The 27,618-nt window shown below is 31.6% G+C and overlaps 1 protein-coding gene, 1 long non-coding RNA gene and 1 other non-coding gene across 5 annotated transcripts; 1 reads left to right on the plus strand and 2 right to left on the minus strand.

Annotated features, from left to right (window-relative positions):
* Nucleotides 1–11,595: 11,595 nt before the first annotated feature.
* On the plus strand, nt 11,596–13,874 carry LOC147400198 (uncharacterized). Of its 3 annotated transcripts, XR_015179228.1 has the most exons (6): nt 11,596–11,977; nt 12,501–12,575; nt 12,664–12,744; nt 12,896–12,971; nt 13,088–13,261; nt 13,345–13,869. XR_015179228.1 is itself a non-coding variant. In XM_086445801.1 (4 exons), the coding sequence occupies exons 1-4, from the start codon at nt 11,618–11,620 to the stop codon at nt 12,965–12,967; spliced, it is 588 nt and encodes a 195-aa protein (XP_086301927.1). In that variant the 5' UTR covers nt 11,596–11,617; the 3' UTR covers nt 12,968–13,874. The 3 variants fall into 3 exon arrangements, 1 of the variants encoding a protein (XP_086301927.1); XR_015179227.1 differs by having other exon boundaries at nt 12,896–13,261; nt 13,345–13,870; XM_086445801.1 differs by having other exon boundaries at nt 12,896–13,874.
* Nucleotides 13,875–16,232: 2,358 nt separating this feature from the next.
* LOC147400199 (uncharacterized) lies at nt 16,233–18,359 on the minus strand. The gene is made up of 3 exons (XR_015179229.1): nt 18,008–18,359; nt 17,296–17,708; nt 16,233–16,629 (listed from the first exon to the last, which is right to left on the minus strand). It is a non-coding gene; the product is annotated as an uncharacterized LOC147400199 (long non-coding RNA).
* Nucleotides 18,360–24,790: 6,431 nt separating this feature from the next.
* On the minus strand, nt 24,791–24,986 carry LOC147400200 (U2 spliceosomal RNA). Its single transcript, XR_015179551.1, has one exon. It is a non-coding gene; the product is annotated as a U2 spliceosomal RNA (small nuclear RNA).
* Between the last annotated feature and the right edge of the window lie 2,632 nt (nt 24,987–27,618).

Consider the following 27,618-nt stretch of genomic DNA (forward strand, 5'->3'; position numbering starts at 1 on the left):
TAACATAATTATATTGTTACCCCTTTTTTTTTATAAGTTTATCTTATCAATGTTGATAGTTAAATATTTCTTTAATCTATATATTTTATTGCTACTTTCAAATGTTTTTTGCATTGAAAAGAATGAAATTTAATTTTAAAAAAAAAGTTAAATAAATACATATGATTTTTGATTGGCCAACTAATATTTTTTATGTTCTCTATGTCTATTATTTTGAAGTTTCTAAACAAGTATGATTTAGAATTCGGTTGTGTCTGCCATCTTAAATGTCAAGATGTGATTGTTTTTACCTAGCTCTATTGTATTTAGGAATTCCTAAAAAACTATCGTCACTGATTTTAAAAGAAAAAAATAATATGTATTTTATTTTAAAAATCTTTAAATAGTCATCCTCTCACCATTAAAATGAATGAAGGAAAATGGATCAAAGAGCTTGGAATATTATGAAACTAGTTACTAATTTTATTTTTGGTAATGTTTTATAGAAATTCTAAGGTTGCACATATGAGATGCTTGGTACCTCTGAGGTGGATCTTGATGTGGAACCCGATTCTGCATGGCAACATTACGAAAAATTTAACTTTAATGAAGTCTTCATGCATCAAATGATACATTTAATTGAGTTTGTTCTAGGTGCAATTTCACTGAGTGAATTACGTTACACAAAAAAATCACTGTCACTGGTACATTGAGATCACTATTTTAGTTCATTTCTTGTACCAAATTTTTGAACCACTATTTGTGTTGAATGTAATGATCCCTTTTTAAAATTATAAATCTAGAAAAATAATATTTTTTTTAGTATAAATCCAGTCAAAACAACTGTCGTTAACAGTTTTTTTCCGACTGTCTAAACCCATCATTTTTTCTGACATTTATCGTCATAACAAATTAGACACGACTCCTTTTAAAACAGTTGTCTTGGACAGTCGTTTATTGTGCATTATGACGTTGTGTGATATACAAGACAGTCATTTATTGTGCATTATGATGTAGTGTAATATACAACTACTAAAAAATAAAAAAATGTGCTACGTCTAACTGTTAAAATTAAAATTACCGCTAAACCTCACTTTTAACTATGAAATTACGTAGCCACTATAACCCAACACTTTAGCATCAAAGAATACCATCTTGTCACTAAATCTCTTTCCAGCCAACTCAAAATTTTCAACCATGGAATTAGTGATAAATTTTAGTGTCTTTTTATTTGTCACTAAATTTGGTCATTATGTAAGCTCCAAAAATCTCCAATCATGAAATTAATTATGAAATTTTATTCTCGCAACTCTAGATAAGTTTTAATGGTGAAACCAACAGTACCAAAAACTAATCATTAATGAAAATTAAAATATTGCCACTAAATCCTTTCACCTTTGCGATGAAAAAATAAAATACGTCACTGAATCTATTGATGTGGTCACTATGTTGGCGTCAAAAAATTTTCGACATGGAATTAATGGTGCATTTTGTACATTTTAAGACGCGATATTTGAGTTGTCACTAAATGTTGTTATTGTAGCACTTACAATGGCGACATTTTATTTTCACCACTAAAAGTCACTATTTAATGGTAATATATATATATATATATATATATAGATATATATTGTGGCTAAAAAACTCATCACTAAAAATCAACTTTCTTGTAGTGACACCTTATTCACTACCCACAAGTCTTTGATTTATGGGATTTTTTTTTTTAAGTATTCAATGAATTGTAAATTAACTTAATTGTAAAGATTAAAGAGTATAATTTATCGAAGAATCCTCATTTTCTAAAATAGGAATATTGAGGTATGAGGTGAAATTAATTCGGAAAAATTATTTTAAAAAAATACCCTATTTAAAATACCATTTATTAAAAAAGTAATAATTCTTAACAAATTATCAAAAAAAACCAAATTTGACTGTTGAACGTCCGAATTTTTTTTAATCGAAATTTTGGTTGTTAAAGTGCCGAAATTTTCTTTTAATCAAAATTTCAGCTGTTAAAAGGTCAATTTTTTTATTATTTAATTTGGCATTGTAATGCCGAACTTTTTTTAAGGTAATTTTTTACATTTTAAGTATCGAATTTTGATTAAAAAAATAAAAAATAAAAATTTTAATTATTTTTTTCTTTTTTCGACCGTTATTTTTCTGCCATTATTTAATCGTTGGACTATGTGTATATATATACATATTTCACACTCTTATTCTTTCACAATTCTCATTATTTTGATTATCTTATAATTTTCACTATTTTCATTCTCTCACAATTACATCGAAGATATCTTCAAAAGTAATTACTTATCGATATGGAGGTTACACTTAAGATATCACGTATATTGGTGGAAATACACGACTTTTATCGACTTCATCAAAAATTACAGATGTGAAATTAAAAGCTCTTATTTTTTTCAATCTATAATATTCAATAATGTCAGTTATTAATTTAGATAATGAAAATTTTTTAATTGATATTTTTGACAAAGAAACTTGGGAATATATATCAAATTGTAATCAAAATTTTCAAAGTCTAATTATTTTTGTGATACAACATGAAAATTTTATAACGTATCAATCAAATTATGGTCAAGGTGGGCCTAACTCATCGAATCAATATCAAAATATCGATATAGACTAGGGATGCAACTTGGTTCCGGTTAGTTCGATTTAGAGCAAAATCAGAGCCAAATCGACCAAGGTTGATTCCATTATATTGGAACCAGAACCGAACCAACCCAAACCAACCTTAATTCGATTTGGTTTGGTTCAATTCCATGAGTTGCCAAAAAACTTCATCAATTAATTAAAGAAAAAAATAAGTTTTTCTTAATGCATTTTAAAATGAATTTTTGAATGCAAACATTCAAATTTTAAATTAAATAACATCATAATTCTTCTCTAAATAAGATCACTTTGTATTTAATAATTAATAAGGATAAAGATAGCAAGACAAAAATATATTTTCTTTTACAATGCTCAAACATGAATCAGAATTGAGCTAATAAATTGTGCCCATGATCTTAACTTAAGATTGAATCCACCACTTTAGTAGTGTTCATATATTTTTCTCAATCATTCATCAAACTAAAGAAAAGATACAAAATTTACTTTCTCTTTCTTCGATCACCCCAAATATTTCTTATGTCATTCTTTGACATAATAGATCCCGGTGGCATGCCATATTGCATAGGAGAAAGGGTTAGAGCAGCAAAAAGAGCAACCATTGTGGAAGTTTGAATTTTGGAGAAGTTCAAGAAAGAATAAGCAATGTGGATGCTTGAAACCGACAACTAAACAAAAATCTACATTAGATTAAGAAAATCCAATATAAATGAACAATATAAATTATGACACATAATCTAACTAACAAAAATAGGCAATATGGATACCTGGAATTGGCAACCAAACAAAAATCTGCATTAGATTAATAAAATCCAATCTAAATGGACAACATAAATTATGACACATAATTTAACTAACAGGAGGAGCATGGCTCTTTAAAATTAGCTCAAATTATAAAATTTGCATACTCAGGCCGTTACCAGTATTGAAGGTATTTCAAATAACCAATAAAAGCCTCATCTTCAAAATAACGATTATGGGCCAAATCTGCATTAAAATTTTAAAATATACTAATATTAAAAAGATCAATGTAATACTAATGTAAAGATTAAAATCCTTGATGACTACAAGTCCTTTAACAATGATATATTTAACTAAACAAAATTGAAATCAAGAAAGAAATATATCATTATAAGTATAGATCTAAAACATGGTATATCAATGTCCAAAATTCAAATATCACATTAACACATTCATACAATTTGTCCTAAATAAATCAATCTTTACTTACAATGACTCCCAAATTCTATTAACAACTATACATAATCAAAGGAAAGTTAAATGTCATTGAAATGACAAAACAAGATTTAAAGTGTAAGTAAAACTTTGTAATGAGTCCTCAAAAGAGTAAAGCACAATAAAAAAATCAACCATTCTCCATTTTCCTTAATGCTCCAATCGATAAGTCTAAACATAAAAAAGTAAAAATAAAAACACTATTGTTATATATATGAAGTCAAATATTTAAAAAAATTATTCTGTTGAAATAATTTATGTTAGAGCAATTTACCTAAAAATACAAATGAAGAAGTATTTGAAATTCAATTAAAAAATTCAGAATCATCTATAATAACTGTAAAAATAAAATAAAATAAATTGTCATCAAATAGAAAATGAAAATGAAAAAACTTCACAAATGAAATAAAATCATATAAAAAATAAAAGTTACCCGACTTGATTTCTTCAAATTCTTCTAACCACTATTCAACATCAATTGGAATTGGTGAAGCATATAACCAATCTTGCCCACAAATTAAGCATTCCACCAACTTCAAGGTTAGGGAACTACGAAACAATCTAATATGCGATCCTAGTGTTAAAAGCACTTTCAGAAGCAACAGTGAAAATAAAAATGGATAACAAATCTCGTGCCACCATAGAAAGCATGCAATACTTAGATATTAAAATTTATGTCTTGCTTCTCAATATTTTCTTTTAAGTATCTATCTACTTCTGATTTGCAATCCACACTTTCTTTCTCCGAGTGTTTCAAAAACTCATATTGATGTGACTTGACTTGAACATTACCTTTACCAGTTGATTGATTAATTTCAATCTCATTTAAAGTTTGAGTGAACTCATTTAAAGAAACAACTGAAGTTAAGTCGAGAAACTGATAATGTTGAAAATTTTGGTTCATTGTTTTCCTTACTGTTCTAGTCAACTCCTCAACTTTTATAAGTAGATAAACCTTTGAGTAACAAAAGTTTACATACCTCAACTTATAACGAGGATCCAATACCACAACAACTAATAACATATTATTTATCCTGTCAATACTCTCCCAATGCCTATCAAATTTATTATTCATATTCACTGCCATAGAACTCAAGCAAGGATCAAGACGTTTAGACCAATCAAAAATATTATTTTCAATAGTGCAAACTTCATGAAAATAAGAATTAGCAGTGATATAAAAAGAATCCGACATTCATTTAGAGGTATCATAAAAAGTTTGCAAAATTTTAGCTAATACTTGAGCATAATTCCGTTTATCTTTAGTAGAAAGTCATCTTTTAAGTTATTTATCAAATTGTGATTCTTGTTCTTCTAACCGCTCAAATGTTTTTTGAAATTTTATAGCAATATCCAACATAAGATATGTTGAATTCCACCTAGTTGGAACATCAAGGACTAAAGAACTCTTATATGTAATTTTCTCATGGTCAACACATTTCTTAAATTATTGAGCTATTGACGGAGAACTCCTTATATATTTTATAGTCCCGCAGATTCTACTAATAGAATCAAGCATATCAATAATCCCTTCTTTTACTATCAAATTCAATATATGAGTACAACATCTCATACGAAAAAAATTCACCTTCTAGAATGCAACCACCCTTTTTGTTCAATTTTTTTCTCAAATAACCAATGACAACATCGCTAGAACTTGCATTATCAACTGTGATAGTACACACATTCTCTATACCCCATTAAAACAAGCACAACGTAATAGCTTTACCAATTGCCTCACCTTTATGATTAGTAACAACATAAAAATTAAGTATCATTTTATGTAGTTTCCAATTTTTATCAATGAAATGTACAGTGAGATACATATATGAAATGTTTTACAAAAAAATTCACAAATCCATAATAAAATAGACTCTTTGGATAAAAGTATTCAATATATTCTTCAACATCCTTTTTTGATTAGTATACAATTGTAAGCAATTTTTTGTTACAGCCATGTGAAACACTAAATGAAATTTAAGTTGCAATACACTTAAAAAATATTGAAAAATTTCGCGCTTCACAAACTTAAAGGGCAATTCATCAATGATTATCATTTTTGTAAAGGACATTCCTACATAACTATTGGTCAAATTTCCAAGAGGTAAGGCTATTATCTCTTTTGTGTCATACAGTTTAGAATGATAGGACTTTTTACCTCTTGTCAATACTATAAGGATACTTGGGGCATTTAGTTAAATATATCATTAACGTACTAGTCATTAACACTCAAACACTCATAATCTGAACTATAGTAGTTACATTTGGTTATTTCTGACTTCTCCTCATTATCATTTTTAATTTTAGTAAAATGATCACAAACATCATATTTTGGTCTATAAGACTTCTTGTGAATTGAGTTTACCTTAGTTTTAAGGCAATAGTATCAGTAGTAGCAAAAGGAGTAGAAGTAGTAACTAATTCAATATTAATATTGCTAATGTCTTTGTCTCTCATACTTGACATATAATAAAAAAAAAAATATATCAATTAAGTCTCAATATACATCAAAAAATTCAAAATAATTGAGTTAAATAAATACTCAACATGGATTAATGCTCCAATTAAATGGCTAATTATGAACTAATTTTTTTTATGAAATGTCCAATTTGATAAATTGATTTTTATAAAGAACATGGTGGTTTTTTGGATTAAGAGACTATTCTAAAGGGGTTATCCAACAGGTCATTGGGCATGCTATCCAATAGGTCATTGGACAAGCCATCTGATAGGTCACTTTGGTCAGGCCATCCTACAGGCCATTGGAGGGATTGTTTTGGTGCCTAAAACTCAAGATTTGGGACTATTTTTTGTGCAACAACACTATTTTTTAAAGTTAAAAATTGATTTTGTGGGGATTGGTTTAATGCTACAAAACAGAATTTCGTGTCTTCTTAGGACTATTTTGGTGCAATGGAACATATTTTTGGGATGTGTTTTTCTAATTAATTATATGAGAGAGACATTCGTACCTTAGCCTTGCAAAATATGTGAGAGAGAGAGAAAAAGAGACAATCGTACCTCAGCCTTGCAAAAGATAAGAATGAGAGAGAGAGAGATGACCCGCCGACAGTCGGAGTTCAGAGGTAGCCTACAACCGCACACTCGCACCTCAACCTTGTAAGTTGCAAGAAAGAGAGAGGGAGGGATGACCCGCTGGCCATTGGAGTTGAGCCCGTAGTCACACCTTAGCTGCAAAAAACGAGATAGAGAGAGAGTAAAAGAGGAAAAGAAGGAAAGAGAGTAAGAGACGTCTTACTCCTTAGGATTTTGAAAAAAACTAATATTTTATTTTAAAATAATATTAATTCGATTCTTAGTTTGGCTTGATTATTTACAAAACCTGAACAGATAATCGAACTGAATTCATCGGTTCTTCATTTTTAAAATCCAAAACTGAATCGTTACTTAGTCTAAAACTAAACCAAACCAACCCAAAATTCACGATTTGGTTCGATTTTCTATTTGAATTGGATTAAGTTGCACCTCTAATATAGACCATAATGTTACGTATGGTATAACTCAACCTAATATTGTAACACAAAATGATTTCGATAACGTTGTAGATAGATTTATTGATAATAATTTGAGTTCGTCATCCGACAATGATGAAAATATATTGAATATTTATATTGATAAAATTTTCAATAAAGTAATTAGATTAAGAGAAAAAATAATTTCTTTAGCTATTACAAATAATTTTTTTATAAAATATGTTATTAATAATATAAAAAAAGTTATAGTTAAATGCAATGTTTCAAACTGTGATTGGCGTATAAATAAATAAAAAATTACAAATGGTGATTTATTTGTTATACGTAAATTTAACACAACCCACACATGTATAGATAGAATGGACTCACAACCTCATCCATAAACAAGTAGTAAGTAGATAAAAGATAAAATATTAACTTACGTAAAGAATAATTAATTTTATTATCCTAAGTCTATAGTGACTGATATTAGAGGTGAATATAATGTATCTATCACATATATAAAAGTTTGGAAAGCAAGGAAAAAAATCAGTCATGAAATATGTGATTGTGAAGTTAAAGTATATAAAAATATTAAATATTATTGTCAAACTATTTTATAAACAAATCTGAGAAATTTTTATTTTCTTAAAATTAGTCAAAATAGTCATTTTCAACATAATTTTATATTTTTTTTAAAGTATGTATAGATGGTTTTAAAAATTGATATTTACCAACTGTAGAATTAATGATATATTCTTAAAAGATAAATATCAAAGCATACTATTTGTTGCGATTACTTACAATTCAAATTGTGATATTTTTCCACTTGCATATGCAATAGTTAAACAAGAAAATAAAGATACTTAAAAATGATTTTTAAATTACTTTGAAATGTCATTTAGACATTTTGATTTTAACAAAATTTCACTTATTTCAGATAAAAATAAATATTTGCAATTAATAAATATTTTCTTTTATCATTTCATTTTTTTTTTGTATTCAACATTTTCAAGTAAATTTTAAAAGAATTTATAAATTAAATTTATTTTGTAAACTTTAGAAAAAATAGTTAAAATTTATATTAAATTAATTGTAAAATAAATTATAATTAATTAAGAGAGAAAATATTGAAATATATAATTAGATAATATCAAAGGAAGATCCGACATATGCATTAGTTCATTAAGTCACTCTTCAATATCTCATTTTAGAATAATAAGATCAAATGTAAATAAAAATTTTAATTCATAGATAATGAAATTGCATATAAAACTAATAACCGGATTATTAGAAAGTATTATGTGTAAAATAATTGAATTACATAATAGACATAGATTAAAGAGTCTTATTTAGGATTCTCAATTAGTTCCAAAGATAACAAAAATAAAATTTGAAAAAGAATATAAAAGATTACTAATTATGAACATTTAACTATTAATGATATGAGATTTGAAATATATAATCGTGCAAAATAAAAAAAATGCATGTATTTCAAATGAATAATAGATAGTGTTCATGTAACAAATGGGCTCAAATACTTATTTCATGCCAACATACAATAAAAATATGCAATATGAAAAAATGGGATAAATATAAATTTTAGTGTTAAAAGATATAAACAGTGTTATGCAACTTCTGTAAAAGGTATTCCAGATCCATATTAGTTATAAAATCCCCTATGATGAGAAGAACAAATTTTACCACCTATGACTTGATGTCGACCAGATCATCTAAAGGTAACAGAAGGAAGACTAACATTTAAAATATACGACCATTACAATGTTGTCGATGCAAAAATATTAAACACAATCAATCCACATGTAAAAATTTAATTTGAAAATAATTATAATTTTTTTTTAATGTTTATGTTTAATTTTATATATTAGTTTGTAAGTTATGATGTAATATGTACGTATTAAAATAGTAGATTGATTCGTAAGAGATTGGGAACGTAATAGTTAGATTATGCAACAAAGCTCATAAACAAATATTAAGTAACTTTTACTTTAATTATGTTATTTTATTTAATAAAATAAATAACATGAAAAATAATTGGTTTGTGAATTTTTTTTCAAATTTAAACTTAATAACGTGAGAAATAATTAAAAAAATTCTTTCAAATTTAATCTTAATCATGTGGCAAATATTTTGAATCTAAAAATGTGGCTTACATAGCAAATTTTTTTAATTCCTTTTTCGAATCTAAACTTAATCTCGTGCAAACAAACAATAAATCATAATAGATAACGTAATAAATAACTAATAACGATAGTGTTTGTCTCGACTACAATCATCTTTCAATAACTCTCGAGCAAATTTTTTAGGCACATTTCTTCTTGGATTACACCTAGGTAAAATGATACCTAAATCTTCAGTAGATGGGGACTGAGATGACTTATAATGTGGAGTGTGTGAAGTCTGTTCGTACTGCGTCTGATATTCATGTGCAGGCTGAGATAACTGAAAATGTGGAGCTTGTGGAGTTTGAGTATTATGTATAATATGGTTCTAAAGGAAAAAAAAAAATGGTGAGTGCATGTCATAATGGGGAGTCTGTGGGTATTAAACTTGATGGTTATGTGATAATCTAACTATGTGTGAAACATCAAAAAAGAGACCCAATAAAGATGAAAAATAATTTGTCCTGAGATTTGTACACACCATTTTTTCATCTTGATCAACATGTATCGGAATATAATCACCCTGACTGATTTGCGTGTGATATTTAGTCTCATCATCCTACTGTTCTTCAGACTCATCATCTTCATCCTCAGGCTCAGACTCACATCGACATTGTGAAATTATATAAATTGGCTCACTCTGTCTAAGTATCTGAAGGGGCAAAGGTGGTAGCAATGTCAAGGTTGCAACAGTAGCTTCAAACTGATTTGTGACTCGTTCATGAACATCTATCTCACGGATTTGAGGAGTCAAAGAATTAAAAATACTAACCTGAAAAATAAATTGATATGTTAGATATATATTTTTATTTAAAAAAATGCTATAACTTATCATATTATAACATTTCTCTCTATATAATGTGTACAAGTCATTTATATAACCATGAGGCATATATCATGTTTCAAGAAAATGCAGCACCGGATTATATATCCAAGGACATTCATACCATCTCCAAAACTCCTTAGATGCCCAATCAGTTGAATTTTTTTAAATTATTATATAATCTTAACATAATTGACATAAATGAACTTTAATTTTTTAAAATTACATTGCAAGTTCTGATATAATTGATCATGTACACGAAATCTAACAAATCTTTCATCCCAATCTATCAATATTGTAGGTTGTATTATTCATCTCCTTCCCACTATAACCCACCATTAGACAAGACCTGAGATAAATTGTTGTAAATCAAATTGTCGCATACATCGATCAGTGAGATGATACAATATAGTGTGCAAAAATATTACACAAGATCGGTACATGCTTAGATTACGAGTTGCACGCATAATCTTCATATCTTCATCTGCAATACAAAGATATGGGGTCCATATAATCTAAAAAAGAATAAATAAATAAATAAGAGAAAATGTCATAATAATATTTTAATTAAACTTATAAATTAAAAGTGTTTATATTTACCATAGAGGGAAGAAGAAAATCCAGTTCGATTCGATATGATAATATATTATGATGCAAATCACCAATATATGTCTTATTTTGTGTCATCCATCTACACGCTCGAGGGAATTGAAGATTGTCACTTGTAGGTATGGGTCTACCTACTAGTAATTGTCCGTGTGCCCGTACTTGTAATAACGGTGTCTATCCCATAAGTCTAGATAACCGTTTCAATTCGTTCCTTACAAATTTACTAAGAAAATAATATAAAAATACAATAACGGCAACACCCCAAGCATAACAAGACGTAACAAATAAATTCCTAAATAAATGAAGCAAACTACTACCAATAGTCTATACCCGATGCATCTGAAAATAATGTGGCTCTGTATAATATCAATAGATATGCACGAGTATAATGATGTACCTGATATAAAATAAAATATTAATAAATAATAAATATATATATATATATATATATATGGGTCGCGTTCCTACGACCCCCATTACGACCCTCATCGCGACACACGAAATCAGCCATCGGATTTAGCGTAGATCAGCGGTCCAGATCGCATGTAGATTTAAATTCGATTGTAATGTAACAAAGTTTGTTATTTACAAACGCCTCCCCGTTAAAAAAAACCCAAAAACAGATCTGATTTCTTCTTCGTTTCTGCGTTCAAAGACACACAGATTCAGCTCTTTCAGATATGATTTCTTCTTCGACAGATTCGTCTTCTTCTTCACTCTCTTCCTCTTCGACGTTATTTACTTCGACAGATTCGTCTTCTTCTTCACTCACTTCCTCTTCGACGTTATTTTACAATGTTTCAGCACAAATCGATCTCCATCTTCGTCCTCTTCAAACTCACATCTACGACAATCATTCATCACCGTCTTCCTCATCTCTCTCTCTCTCTCTAACTAGTTGCGAAGAAACGAAGACAGAAACCCAACTCGTCCACCCTCCCTCTGCTGAAAACGAAGACAGAACCTCCTCGAAGATACCCAACTCGGCTTCGTCCTCATCTCTCTCTCTCTCTCTCTTTCTCTCCAACAGAAACCCTAAGGTAAACCCTTAAATTTTATTTTATTTCATATTTTTATTTCATTTGTTTTTTTTATGTATCGATTATGACGAATAGTATGAGTTTCTTGCAATCGATCTCCATCTCCATCTTCGTCTTCTTCTTCTTCGGTTTTTATGTGTGTTGTTGGGTAGCATGGGTTTTCTGCCTAATGGGTTTTGGTTTCGGTACATTGTTCATTTTAAATGTGTTCCTACGACACATATGGGTTTTCTGCCTAATTGGTTTTGGTTTTGTTACATCGTACATGGTATGATACTGCAAATGGGTTTTGGTTTTGGTACATTGTTCATATTAAATCCCAAAACATGTTTTTCCAGTAAATTCATCATGTTTAGTATCAACCAATTCATTCAAAAATTACCAGTGAAATCGCTGGTAAGGCAAAAATTACCAATGATTTGCATGGTCTTATTAGTCCAACTCCTCAAGGAACTCCTCTTCCAATCGTTTTACTTGGAAACGTACAAATTCATTGCCTATTTAATGTGATACTTTGTTTCAGTCCAAAAATGCATTACTGTCCACTTTCTTGTTTCTGGATCAAATTGTCTGGCTTGGGAGAACTGGCATCTATAAGGTACTGTTTTTATGTTCCTTCCATTATGTATTCCTCATAAAATATTTGCGGGGAAAAAAAAAACTTAATTATTTTATTGGTACTCCAGAACAAAGCACGTGCAGAGCTAATTGGCAGGATCTCTCTTTTCTGTTGGATGGGCTCCTCGGCTTGTACCACCTTGGTTGAGGTTTGTACCATCTACATTCCAGCTTCAATGAGAAAGATTTTATACATAGGAATGTGAATAAATGAACGTTTTAGCTTTTGATAGAATACCCATTCACAATATGATCCCCAACTTGAACTATCTGTTTTGTTCCTCTCTTTTCTATATGAAGCTTGCAGAACTTGGAAGCCTTTCAGCATCAACGAAGAAGTTGGAGAAGGATCACAAGAACATTGATAGCTAATCAAGTATGTTTAGCTTGATAGTGCAGACTTGTTTTAAAAGTGTGACCCTATCATATCTTCTCCTTCTCCATTTTTTATTCCAAAGATTGGTTCTTTTTTTACCGCCTTCGTGAATGCAGAACGAGCAATACTACAACAAACTCAAAAAATCAAATGATAGGACTTTGGCTCTCGTAAAAGCCGGTATGGATTTGGTGGTTGCGATTGGGTTGCTTCAACTAGCACCTAAGAAAGTCACTCCCCGTGTAACAGGAGGCTTTGGATTTGTCAGCTCATTGATCTCTTGTTATCAAGTAAAGGCAAAATCCCGGTTTGTTTCTATATCTATGGTTATATAGCGCAGAGTTTGGGTGATGAAATTTGTTATGTTGTGCAGTTGCTTCCTTCCCCACCGAAGACCAGGACACAATGAAAGCGGGAGATTCAAGCTTCCACACCATGAAAATAGACAAGTTCCGCTAACTTGACAAATGTTCTCATTATTCAGTTACCCTTGATTCAATGAAGTTGTGCTTGAACAGGAGATCTCAAAGTTCCATTCCAATAAGTTGACTCTCATACTGGGTGTAATTCAAATCATTGTTAGTGAAGTTTGTACCATTTATTGTTGCTAAAAAACTGGTTTATCTTGGTCCAGTTGTGGTTAATGGGGTTGCTATGCCCATTGAAATCATTCTAACTAATTATTGAGGATGTATTGGATTGCAGCCATGAGATTGTTGGAATTGTCAAAGAGGTTGGTTCCAATGTTGAACATTTTAAAAGTGGTAATCATGTTGGAATGGGAACTTACGTGAACTTGTGTAGAGATTGTGAGTATTGTAATGATGGGATGGAAATCCATTGCTCAAAGGGTTATATTTTTGGTACAAATTGTTTGATGAGTTGGGAGTTGTATTTCTTGAAGTTTTTTTTTCTTTAAATGGGACTCTTGTGTTCGGGTTCTGATTAAACTTTTTTTTTTTCCTGTTTATGGTAGATTTCCTGAACCTCCTTTTTTAATTAAAATTATGTTCATAAAAAAAATCATCTAGTCCCATTGTCTTGGTTAGGGGTACATTCAATATTATTTTGAACCGTACACTCAAGGCCAACTAGACTAGTTCGCTTATACTCATACTTGTGCAATTCTTATTTAATCAGTGTCAAAATATCATTAGGGCCATTGGGTTTTGTGGATTACATAGGTGAAGGGTTGGATTGCAACATATAAGGGCAACCACTTGAATTTCGAATAAAACAAGATCATTTTTGCTATTATTATTGAAGGGGCGATAGTTGATTTCAAGCAAAACCATGGGGTGGTGTAATTTCCTGTGTTATAATGAAATGTTAATGTGTCAATGTAAGTTCTCTTGATTTATTAACTGTCTAAGATTGTATTAGATGAGGAAAGCTACTTCCCCAATCTGTTCTCAACTTTTGAATTTAATTAGTGATACAAATGAATGGATTTTGCAGACAACGGATATTTTAAACCATCTTCTTGGCCTTCTACATTTAATTGCTCCATGAGTAGGGTGTGCTGCAGTTGTTTGATGGGGCACCGCTCAATAGTGAACCCTTTGGCTTTTGAGTGACTTGTTTCACATGGCAAGTACTTGCTTGGTGCACATAATTGTATGCATATTTTCCCATCCAGCTTTGTTCCTTTCAAGTATGAGGGTGCAGCCAATGATCCCAAGAGTTTTGGTGATGAAACTAGAGAAGAAGCATCCTCTGCTTTTGTTAGTTTTAGGTTTAAGTTCATAGTCCATGCCCAAATGACTGATGGTTGCTCAAGTGGATAGGCATCCTAAATTTATTTCTTCACTTGGTTAAGAAAACTAAGTATTTCAATAATTTTTTTACATAAACTTACACCTTTTGTGAATTGAACCCACCCAACAAATCCAAAACACTTGAAACAAGATGTAAAACAGAATAACGACTTTATCGAAAACAGAAGCAAATTGTGCAAGGCTTCAAACTATGCAAGTTGAAGCTAGTTCCAAATTCAATTTTCGAAACAACTTGCTATGCGATTGCCTCTTATCACCATGAATTAGTACATCTTTAAACAAATCAAACAATGACAACAGTTCTACCATGCTTCTTTGTTCCATAATGTTTCACTAAAAATAACTAAAGCAATACAATCTAAAAATCTTTAGATAAAAATTTATAAAAAGTTCCAATGCAGCCTTTTCATGCAAAGTGCCTGACATTTGACAGCCACCTCAGACCCCTATTAGCAGAAACATTCATAATTGCTTACCACATTCATAGGAAAAGCTAATAGAAAAATCGTTAACAATAATGGCCAAATAAGTTAGGATATATGACCAATATAGTCCAAATGCGACATTCACACTTACATTGAAGTATCAGAACAGATTCATGTCACCCAATTAGTAGTATCCTAATAACGTATGTAAGTTGAATCATTAATCCACTAAAGCATCACAATCGCTTACCACATTCAGAATCCCTTTGGGTTCAGTCTCCTTCACAATAAAACATACTGCTCATACACTATGGGCAATATCTATCCATTCTTTTTCTCTTAGTGGTTTTGGGGGAACATCTCTGAGGGTGTTAACAATGTAGAATCCAATGTCCCGGACTTGGCTTCTTTATTTGAGGCGTGATGATGCTTGAGTAAATCTTCTCATAAGTGATTTAGATAATCCTTAATAACAGTACTTATTGAAATAAAGAAGGAATACTTAATAATACTCTTTTAACTCAAGAGAACACTGAGAGAGTTGAAACAAAAGATGTATTGCACTCTTCAACATGAATTGAATCTCGAGCAAATACAAAAACTGAACGAAACTATAACCACATGACTAATTAATGAGAAACTAGGAAGTAAAAAAATCCAAAACTTCCCAAGACTTAAATTATAGAGAATAGTTCACAATGGAAAAATAAGCAACCACTTTCCTTATTTTACAGATTCAAAACAAACTATAGGAATGCAAAAAATAAAAAATAAAAAAATGAACAATATAACCAACATAAGTGTTGCTAATGGCCAACAACATCATCTCTTATCCTATTTACATAACCAACGTAAGTATTGTTTTATAATTGGTTACCGCTCATTCACTAATATACAACGTACAACCTAGAGAGTTGTCACAAGGCTGGAAACAATTTGTGACCTTTCCCATCAAGGCAATAGCAAATCTTCATCACCATTTGCTATAATTGGAATAGAAAGTGCTGCTACAACATTAGCAATCTCACTCCACTTAGCAGGATCCCATGGCCTATCTGCAAGTTATCAACATGAAGGCATGCGATCATATTTTGGAAGGAGTCAGAATGAAGTCAGTCCATCACTAATGAATGCAGTCAAACTCCAAACAGCAGATCAAAGGAAAACGTTAGTCAATAAGAAAGCATGAGATGTTGTCACATAGATACATGAAGGTGCTGACAGTAATAAATATCCACATCCGTCAATGTAACTACATATATAAGAATGATAGCTATAGTAGGAGGAAATACCATTCAAAAGTCTGACAAGAAACAAGCTACTAGCATTCATTGTGGATTGCAACATTGGCCCGATGATAAGGGATGGACAAACTGTTACGACATTGAGCTCACTTCTCTTTGCATACTCAAAAGCCTGACTTTCTGCTTCCGTTTTGGATAGGCAATGCCAGTTCTAATTCCAAATAGAAGGAAGTTAAAGTTTACACGAAACAACCCTATCTATACATAATCCAGAATCAGATTGGTCATGGGAATCTAAAATAAAACAGAACACAAACCTCCAATGTAATCCATTTATAAGTAAAAGTTGCAATAGTGAATGTGGAATCAGTGATCTAGTCAATCTTAATAAAAAAAAACGTTAAAACACTATGATACATACAAAACTTAGTCAAGAAAGATAATACAGTTTTTTCAAGATCTAGATAAAATTGAGTCCTTTAGAAGCTCAACATGAACTCATTTGAAAGGAAGCGATAATTGAATGACATGTTGCCTTATATTGACAATAGCTTGTGAAAACTATATGTCGTGATCTTAGTTGCATGAACATTCTATCATATGTTATGGTCCTCGTCCCACTTCCTAAAATAGTTCTGATTCCCCACTTCCGCACCCGATTCCACTTCGTGCAACTAAGACCTTGACCACTAAATGACTACAAGGACTTGAATTATATTGTAAAAGCAATGGCTAGTACAATTTTATACGGCATGTAATAAATGAATTTTTTGAGACAGTAAAACTCAAATTATTGGTTTACAATGGGTAGTCGACATTCAATACAGACAATTTTACTCAAAATCTAACATTAAAAATTATTTTGCTAGTTACTTACCCCAATTGTCTTGCAAGCTTCCTTGTCAGACCAACATGATTCATCCATGGCTTGATCTTTTGGCCAACTTTGATTCACCGTAACAGCACCGACAGATGACACAACCACAACCTTCTTTACTTTGGCCATGGAACTCGTCTTTAGAACATTAGATGTACCTGTCACAGCAAGCTCAAATTATGGAAACAATAATGGGAGCAGTGGTCCCATTTAGGGTGGGGGCAACCTAATTGAGGGCCCCTACAAACACGGCGAAATACTGAAAGGCATGGGAGTTGTTGGGTTTGCTGGAGTTGATGCAACCAGGGCGAAACGTTGAAAGGCACAAGGAGTTGGTGGGTTTGCTGGAGTTGACACAAACAGTCCGAAAACCATATCCAACATCTAACGTACTCATTATAGGCTGAATGTACCTGTTCAGTAAAGGAAACAGCCGATTTCATTATAACTGCCTCACTATAGAATTCCTTTTGCGGCTAAATTATTCAGAACCATAAATTTTTCAGAAAATCCATAAGATTCAACAAAAATATAAAAGATGCACATTTTTTCCAAGTAATAATTTAAAAAATTAAAAATGGACATTGAATGTACAACAGGAAAGTAAGAATGATCAGAGTCCCCTCTACACCCTATTTGAAAAAGAAAAGCCACAACTACACTAAGTATCCCTTGGTTTTAAAAGAAAAAACAAGGGTTTGTGATTTGTTACCTTAGGGTTTCTGTCGAGCTCTTCGTTTCTGTGAGTCGTCGTCTATTCTAGAGAGAGAGAGAGATGAGGAAGACGGTGATGAATGGTTGTCGCAGATGTGAGTTTGAAGAGGAAAAAGAAGACGAAGATGGAGAAGAAGACGAAGATGGAGAACTCTCTGTCGAAGATCGATCTGACGAAGAGGAAGAGAGTGAAGAAGAAGACGAAGGTTCAGATCTCAGATCTGTGTCTTCGAACGCAGGGCAGAGAGTTTGGAAGAAGACGAGGAAGAGAGTGAAGAAGAAGACGAATCTGTCGAAGAAGAAATCAGATCTGAAGGAGCTGAATTTGTGTGTCTTCGAACGCAGAAACGAAGAAGAAATCAGATCTGTTTTTGGGTTTTTTTAACGAGGAGGCGTTTGTAAATAACAAGCTTTGTTACATTACAATCGAATTTAAATCTATATGCGATCTGGACCGCTGATCTGCGCTAAATCCGATGGCTGATTTCGTGTGTCGCGATGAGGGTCGTAGGAACGCGACCCTATATATATATATATATATATATATATATATATTTATTTATTTATTTATAATAATAAAAAATTAAATTTTACCTCATCTACAGACAGATGTCTATCTGGCAATCTCCCAACTGTATAAGGTAGTCATGTAAGGATAATAGAACTGCAAGAAAAGCTTCCATCAGTAGGAGGTAGAACTCCAAGACACTTATAGATAATACTGGGATACTCCTCTCTTATCATACATGGCACAACAACAGGGTACCTGTCGATCCTCAATCGCAAACAATACAAAGTGTCCTCTAATGGGATGACAATATCTCCAAGTGGAAGGTGAAACGTAAAAGTTTGGGATCAAAATCTCTCAGCTAATGCATAACAAAGATATGAATCATAATACAGTCATCGGGTGCGCTGGTAATGCTCAAAACCAGCAGTAGCAACAATGGGCTCTCGTGGATTACTAATGTCTCAATCTCTAAAAAATTATGAATGATATTGCAATCATAAAGGTACTCGTAATCAATCTGCATAATTATAAAATTAATTATTAAATAATTATATAATTTTAATCAATCTGCATTATTAATTTTAAAATAAAAACTCTAATATGTCCCATCCAAATATCACTTGATATATGATCCTACCGATTAGTTATAACAACATTTGTAGTCAGACCTTTAAAAATACATCCATAATTATCATTTATTACAATAATTTTTTTTAAATAAATATAATATTTAAATACTTATTTTATTTATTAATCTCAAATACAATGATTATGATGTAAGATCATTTTATTAAATTCTTAATCTTAATGTTGATCTAGATCGAGATCACGATCCAGATCAAGACCAAGACCAAGATCATGATCATCTTGTTTTCGGATCTTGATCATGATTTCGGATCATGATCATCTTATTTTTGGATCATGATCATCATCTTAGATCATCATCAGTTTATGTTCAGATCATGATCATGATTTTGAAGATGAGATGATCATGATCATGATCATTTTTCAAAATTAAAAAAATAAACAAGGTCCTTACCTTTATAGATTTTAATCCAAGGTACGAAGAGGAAGAAAAAAAGGTTCAAAAATGGAGAAAAAATCAAGATGAAGAAAAAAGAAAAATGGAAAAAAAAAAACTAGAAAGAAGAATCAGAGATGAGAAGAAGAGGGAAGAGGAAGAGAAGGTCGAAAAATGGAGGGAAATACATTTTCGACACTTAAAGTGCTGAAAATTGCATTAAAAATTTATTTAAAAAAAGTTTGGCTCTTAGAGTGTTGAATTTCGATTAAAATTTTTTTTAAAAAAAATGTCATTTAACAACCAAAATTTTGATTAAAAAAATAATAAAAAATTCGACGCTTTAACAACCCAAATTTCAATTAAAAAAAAAAATTCGGCCTTTCAACAGCCGAATTTGATTCCTTTCGATAATTTTAAAAAAAAATTTAATAAATGTCATTTTAAATAGATTTTTTTTATAATTTCCCCAATTAATTATCCCAAATGTAAGATATTAACGTGCACACCATTTCCAACTCATTTGTCACATTGAGCTCCTTAATCTACATCTCTCGAGTCCAATGTAACTTGTGGGTGAACTCTATTTTTAACAGACATACTCCTGAGAACTTTCTCTAACTTGGAGGTACCTCAAGCACTAAAAATGCATGTGTGTTACATGCATATTGAATATTTGGCGATGGTATAACTTAGATCTCAATAAAATGGGATCATATTGAATCCTTGAATTCACCATAATTATCATACATGGTTGATGATCGTTGTATTTTTGTGTAGAAATTGCAGAGAAATAGAGATTAAAATATGAACTTTGGGTAAGTCAAATTCGTTCCATAGGGATAGTTGGGATTCAAATGTTCATTCGGATTAAAAATCAAAACAGAGTTTTAAAACAGATTCTTTAAAACTAAAACAGATTTGTTGCACAAATAAAATGGAAATTAACTTGCAATTGAAATTAAAACAGAAACTAGAGATTGAAGATATAAGAAAGGGAGATTAGAGAGTTCAATGTAGCCTTTGCAAACCATCCATAATGCAGATTAATTTTGAATCTAACTCAATCCATGTAGCAAGTCATTGCTCATGGATCGGAAAGTGGAGCCGTTTAATCAACGAAAGTAACTAAAAGTTATTCATGAAAATTCTAATCTAATTGAGATTGCTTAACCTATATTCCGATTCTTCACAGAGCATAGCCGTTCTTGAACTTATTTAAGTAATGGCTATCAAAATTGAATCAAAAATATAAGCTAAGGGATCTAATCAAAGGAGAATTTACAGAATATTTAACAAGATAAGTAAGAATAATGAATTTAAAATTATATTAAATGGATGGACTTGCTCTGGCATTATTGAACTCTCTAAGGATTTTCTAGCAACTCATCGCAAGGATTATAATTGCAGAAATAAGAAAATAAAGAAGAGAATGTAAAACAGAGCTGCACTTTTGATTCCTTCTTTAAATGGTTCTCCAAAAGAGTTACAATAAGAACAAAAGAAACAATTGATCCTCTCACTACTACACAAGCTCTCTCTAAAAGAAAAAATCAGGAAAAATACAGAGAAATTAGGGAGAAGAAGAGGGTCAATAGGGACTCCTTCTTTGAAATCAACCGTCTAATTTATAACATTTGTAATCGGGTTATTGGGTCGACTTTTCGGATGATTGATTCGAAAGAACCATTCAGTTACAACAACCGAAGTATCTGGAACATCTTGTGCAAATCTTGAGGTAAGATGGCTCTAGATCACCGCGGAGCACTATGGGGCCACCGCGGAGCGGTGACGTGACGGTCAAATTCATCGAGATTTTGTTGGATGCTTCATTTTTGCTCGCACATTGTAACCGTCTTTGTTTCGTGATTCGATAACTTCCACGTGTGCTTTATTTATCTACAATTAACAATAATATCTCATTAGCTTTATTGGATAATTAGTATAATTTACTATTATTTATAGGGACTAACATTTAAATGTTGATAATCTTCATGGAATTATGATTCCAAAATCGAATAATTGAGACCTTATCACACCCCCAAACCTCAATTTTGCTAGTCCCGAGCAAAACTTAAATTTAAACAACTCCTCTTTCGTGAGGTTTCCGACTGCATTTAGCTTATGCAGTAAGCCCTTAAACCCCTAGGTTACCCCTAGTAGATAAGGTTGACTCGTGAGGGTTTGCAGAGAATATACCCAAAAAATTCTTACACTTTTAAAAGATATCAACTTCAAAATTATTGCATATAATGTCATCACACCAATTTTCAAAAATCCAGTCAAAGGTTTATTTGAGCAGAAATTCTTTTTATTCCTCATTTTCAGAAATATCTTGAGTATATGCACAAATTTTTCTGATTGTAAAATAGATTTTTCGGAACAAGTTTCTCTTCTAAACTGCTAAGATGGTTGGGTTTTCCTAAATTCTAACTCGAAGCTGAGCCTCATGTCTGGGATTGTGAGAAGTATGGATGTTCACTTTAATGCCTCTAAGGGGCTTTATCTATGATATTCCAGTGTACTATGTTTTTACCATTGACGGCTTTCACTCTACTGAACTATTTGGTCCAATTGGACTCTTTTCACTTCCGTACTTTTTCAGCTCTAACCTTTTTGTTTTGATTTGATCTTATTCACATCTTTCTACTTTTCTTTTCAGCTTTTTTCATACTTCATTTTTTTCTCGATATTCTTTTTCAAAAAGCAGGTAGCCATTTTCAAGGTACCCAGTCTAATCATATGGTTGCTGTCTCAAAGATATCAACTTCAGTTCTATTTTTCTTCTATCCAGCCAACCAAAGGACAAGGAGGTCAAAGTTCAGTAGTCTAGGTTTTTCCCTATCATTCCAGACAGTGAGAAGACAACTCTTATTCCAAAATAATTTTTTTTTCACTACAATCAGAAGTGACGTGAATTTTGTTTTTCAAAATATTATGTTTTGTTGAGAAATAAGAATTTGTAAACACAAATTGGACATGAGTCTTGTTTTAAAAATTCGTATGATGACAATACATATAAAAATTTTGATGAAGGTATTTCGAAAGTATTGAATATTTTAAAAAAAAAAAATTTAACATGAAATTAAACTAGAAATGAAATAAACATGAAACTAAACTACCAATGATACCAATGAAATGCAATGCAATTGTGAGCTAACCCAATACCCCCAAACCTAAATGACATATTGTTCTCAATATGTAAGGAGTAAGAAAAAATAAAAAAGGTTAAATCATACCTGAAACGGATTGGGCATTAATATGCAAAGTCTTGTTACAACTAATCTGAAAAGAATGAAAGTTATAACAATGATAATTTTCGAAGTAGTTTCTTTTTTTTTTTTTTGCATAAAAGAAATCCTTCATAAAATAGAAAAGCAACCTAATTAAGAAATTAAAAACATCCTAATATAAAATTTAAACCTATCTTAATCCGAACATTTAGTGGCTTGTGTCTTCTTCTCCTTAATATAAGCTAACATCTATCTCTGCTACTCAATCAACAATTACTGACCATGCTGCTGTCCTAGTAGCATTGATTGATTTGGTTGAGAGTGGACTTGAAAAAGAAGAGAATGAGAAAGGGATTAAGGTTAGAAGTTTTTTTTTTTTGAAGAAAAATTTTATTTCATAACTACACTACTTATTAAAATAAAAGCACATGGGTTGCCTCCCAAGCAGTGCTAAGTTTAACGTCTTCAGCTAGACCTATCAAAAGGTCCGATATTTTGAAATTTTCCTAACATTCATTTTGACGAACACAATGATCGACTTCCCACCCCAATTGATAGGTAGACAGATTTTGATTATCATTAGGACCCGAAAATAATTTTTTTAAATGATCAATAACCCTCGTTTGTCCTTCGTTCTAAGTGTCATTACATTTTCAAAACAAGTTTCGATCATCGTATTCCTAAAGAGAATAGAAGCTGTAAGATATGAAGGGTCTTTACAATTTTTTGACATAATGGGTTGGTTGGGATACGAAGTTGGATCAGTAATGGTCGGAATTAGTGTGACTAACAAATTAGAGTTGGTCTTTAATTCCTCCTGGACAACAGTTTCTTCTAATGGTGGAATAGTTTCCTTAGCCAAATTTGTACAATCAACTTGCTCATTGGGAATTTGAAACATTGGTTGGCTCTCAAGGGTCATCTCATTTGAAAATTGATAATTCTCTCTTGTTTCTAAGGACATAGTGATCGGACCTACTTGGACTTTTATCATTGCTTCGATTGGAGCTATAACCTCATTGGTTTGTATTTAAACTTCCGTTGAGACAAGGTTATCAGTTATTGATAGACAATCATCAAAATCCTCAAAAGAGTGGAATTGGTCACTAAGATTATTTTGAAAAAATTATGGATTTTTTAGGATTGAGATATCCTTATTTTCGAATTTATCAAATTTTCCATCTTCTAAAGATAGCGCTAGGTGACTCAATTAAGTTCCTATGTTGATTAAGGCTTGACCCATGTCCTATTGTTGATGGAACTGTTGTTGTTGGATTAACTGTTATTGTTGATTTAACAACTCAGTCATCAAGGACTCTAATGATAAAGTTGGAGGAAAGGACAAAACTGAGTGATTGAATGATGACTCTGGCTCTACAACTCTATATTCGGAGAAATATTGAGAATCATAGGATTGTTGGAGAATTACGATTGAATCCACCATCGAGGTGTCATGCATATAAAAATCCTGATGGTTACCAAAAGTGGATGAAGAGGTCGAACCACCTTAGAAGTGGATGAAGAGGGGTGGGAGGTTGAACCACTTTTGCAAAGTTTTGGTTTCAACCCATTAATTCATCTGATTTGGATCTGGTCGGATTTGTTTCATTTTCTAATGCCTAGGAACAATTAATTTTGGTTCCCACAGATCATATAGGTCACGATGAGATTTGTTATAAAAAATATATATATTCTTAGTATTTTGGGTTTCTTGGCTCATTTGAGCCCTACAAGACTTTACAATCACATACTAAGGAGGACCATTTAAATTTGAATTAGTGATTTTAAGGATGGAATCTCAATTTCTCAATAAGGGTTCCCTCAGTTTATTGTCTAGGGCTTTCTAATTACAAATGAGGGCCATTGTTAGGGTTGTCAATGGGCCTAAAATTCTAAGGACCGGCCCACACGTATTTTGGCTTATTTCTGGGCCAGGTCGGCCTATATAAAGCCTAAACCTTCAATGTTGCATATACATTTAGAAGCACCACATCATATTTTTATAGTTAGTTTTGATAGGGGTGCGCCAGGCCCATACAGTAGTGCAACGAATAGGCGACGCTTAAAGACCCCAATAGCAAGCTATTGTGATGGGCCCTACCCCAAGAAAAATTAATTTAATATCATGTGGGCCGATGGCCCACGTATCAGATATTAAACTGATAAGAACAGATACTACACTTGATCTTAGCCAAAAGGCCGAGAAAGGTATGCTTTTACTTGACTTTCAATTTTCATTTTATAGCCTTCACTCATTATTGCTCTTCTATAGCTAACCGATGTGGTACTAAACCCAACTATTACTATTCACTACGAGACACAAATGAAAAGAAAAACATGAGCATCTGATTAAAACTATTTGGCCTTTGGCTTTGTTTATGCTGCTATGTATCCAACATTTGGAAGACCTAAAATGCCCCTACATTTGCTTTTAACTTTATTATTATCAAGGACATTTGTGTCAAAACAAAAAATTATAATCTCATGAAATTGGTTAATTTTCAACTTTCTAAGATTATATTAATTTACTTTGTATTATTATCTACAAAATCACCTTAGTTAATATTTCAAATTAGGAAAAGATATATAACGGTAAATATGATATAAAATTATATTATAAATCAATCTTCTAAGTTTTGTAATACACGTCCGTTTGCACATGCCACCTATTAGTTTCTTATAAAATGAGATTTGATTCTAAGGATATGAAATAGAAGAATTCCAAACTCAGGACGACTAGAGTAGGGGACTAAGAAATTGACTCTATTTTATAAGGGTCGCCTTTAAGCCATGTTGACATGGGCAATTGGGGGGGGGGGGGGGGGGGGGGGGAAGCTTGGCTCGGTTTGATTCGGTTCTGCTAATTTCCTTGGTTGGTTGGTCCGAAGGCTTGTTCTGATTGACTGAAGCAGGAGTAGCTCCTAGGAAGAATAGCTCTTTCTGTTAGGCCGGCCTACTTCCCCTTTCTCGCCGCCTTGGTAACTTGATGTTTTTTAAATGTTTCTTTGACTACATAAAATAAGATTTTATGAATGAGCATCCTATAAATTTTCACAAATCATTGTAATAGAGCATCTATTAAGTGATTCATGAAAGACCTCTAATCAATGAAAGTCGTAGTAGGTTCCCTCGATATTGGATCTTGGACATACAATAGTTTTGAATCGAATTGCTTTAGAAAGAATATCTTTTGCCTCATGATCATGGTTTCAAAACTCGTTCGAGTCGTCTCAATATCAGGCATGAACAAGATGGACGCACAAGTCAATTTTTAGAATGAGATTTAATACCTCACATTCATTTTTTGAAGTTTTTTGAACTAGACATCTAAAGCGTATCGGAAAACTCGTCCGAGACACGAAACCGAGTTTTAAAACCATGCTCATGAATCATGATAGCATTATGAAACTTTCATTTTTTGGTTAACCATACATGTGGCATATTTCCAACTATTCAAATCTAGGCCCTTACTTAGAGTCTGGAGACCACTTCTTTGCTTTCAGGGTCTGGACTATGGATCTTGATAATCTATATCCTAGGTTGGCCCAAATTTCTTAATATTGTTTTAAACAGTATTGGTAAAATGAATTGGGTCCCAATATGGGCCATTCTAGATTGGCCCAAATTGGACTTTGTCGAAAGTGTCTTGGCTCAATATAATTTTGGATCAGAAAACAATCAACCTGGGCCTGCTCAAGGCTTGAACACACTATTTCTTTAAGGCTTCAAAAAAAAAACACATTCCAGGCTTGGACTAGATTTTTGGACCCAATTAATTGAAAGGTTCTAATTTAGGCCCGATTAATCTGGACCATTGACAGCCCTAGATCCACACCGTTAAATCTCATCAGAGAGGTGAGATTGAATAACTTAATGATCACTTCCCTATATGAAGAGGTTTTTTTTTTTTTTTTTTTTTTTTTATAACTTTTTTAACCTTCAAGTTTTATCAAAAGTTTTGGAATTTGGAGTGGAGGTCAAGCAAATCCCAAAAAGAAAAAAGAAAAAAAAATTGATTTAAATTACCTACAAATGTAGAATGGGAGTATTTATTAACCCTATTTCGTGGATCCCAAAGTCAAATAAAGGTGGTGGGTTACATCTGCTGAATAGGAATTGATGCAAAAAATTTGTCATCTCTTAACATAAATTTAGTCATCTGTTTCATTCAAATTATGATATATTCTTTAAGTTATGTATAAACATAATTGAATAATTGAATAAAAGAACAAGATTCATGCCAACTGAAATTTCAAAGAAAGATGAATTTTAATTGAAACATTTAGATAATTTTCATATACCCGACATTCCGACCAAGATATAGTGTATATTTGAGATATCCTTAGGCTTTCAAATTTACTGTATAACTCTTGAAAATGGTCTTCTTTAAGAGACTAATGAAAAGTGTCCAAAACTCTCTTCCTTCCCCCTACCCTCCTATTCTCCAATCAAAAAATAAATAAATAAATAACTATTACCTTAAAACCTTTAAGATAAACAATTTTCACCCTTATATTTAACTTTGAGATCCTATTATCTTTTAGCTTCAATTAAAATACACTTATCTTCAACCTTAGAGATTCTGTCTCATTCAAACCTCAAGAGCAATATGGAGTTTTTTTTTTTGCTTTTTATAGGTATTTGATAAGCTTGTATTAATGAGTTCAGTAACTCGGTACTGTCAAGATTTGAACATAGGTCTTTGGTATCATTATCTAAAGATTTTATCAACAAAGCTAGTTATTGCTTGTCAAGAACAGGATAGAGTTTGACCATGGGATATCTTTGGATTTAGATAATTCGAGAGTTTTCATTAGTCCATAAGCTATTCATATGGAAATAAT

Source organism: Akebia trifoliata, chromosome 6 (assembly GCF_017979445.1).
Source record: "Akebia trifoliata isolate Shusen 1 chromosome 6, ASM1797944v1, whole genome shotgun sequence".
NCBI lineage: Eukaryota > Viridiplantae > Streptophyta > Magnoliopsida > Ranunculales > Lardizabalaceae > Akebia > Akebia trifoliata.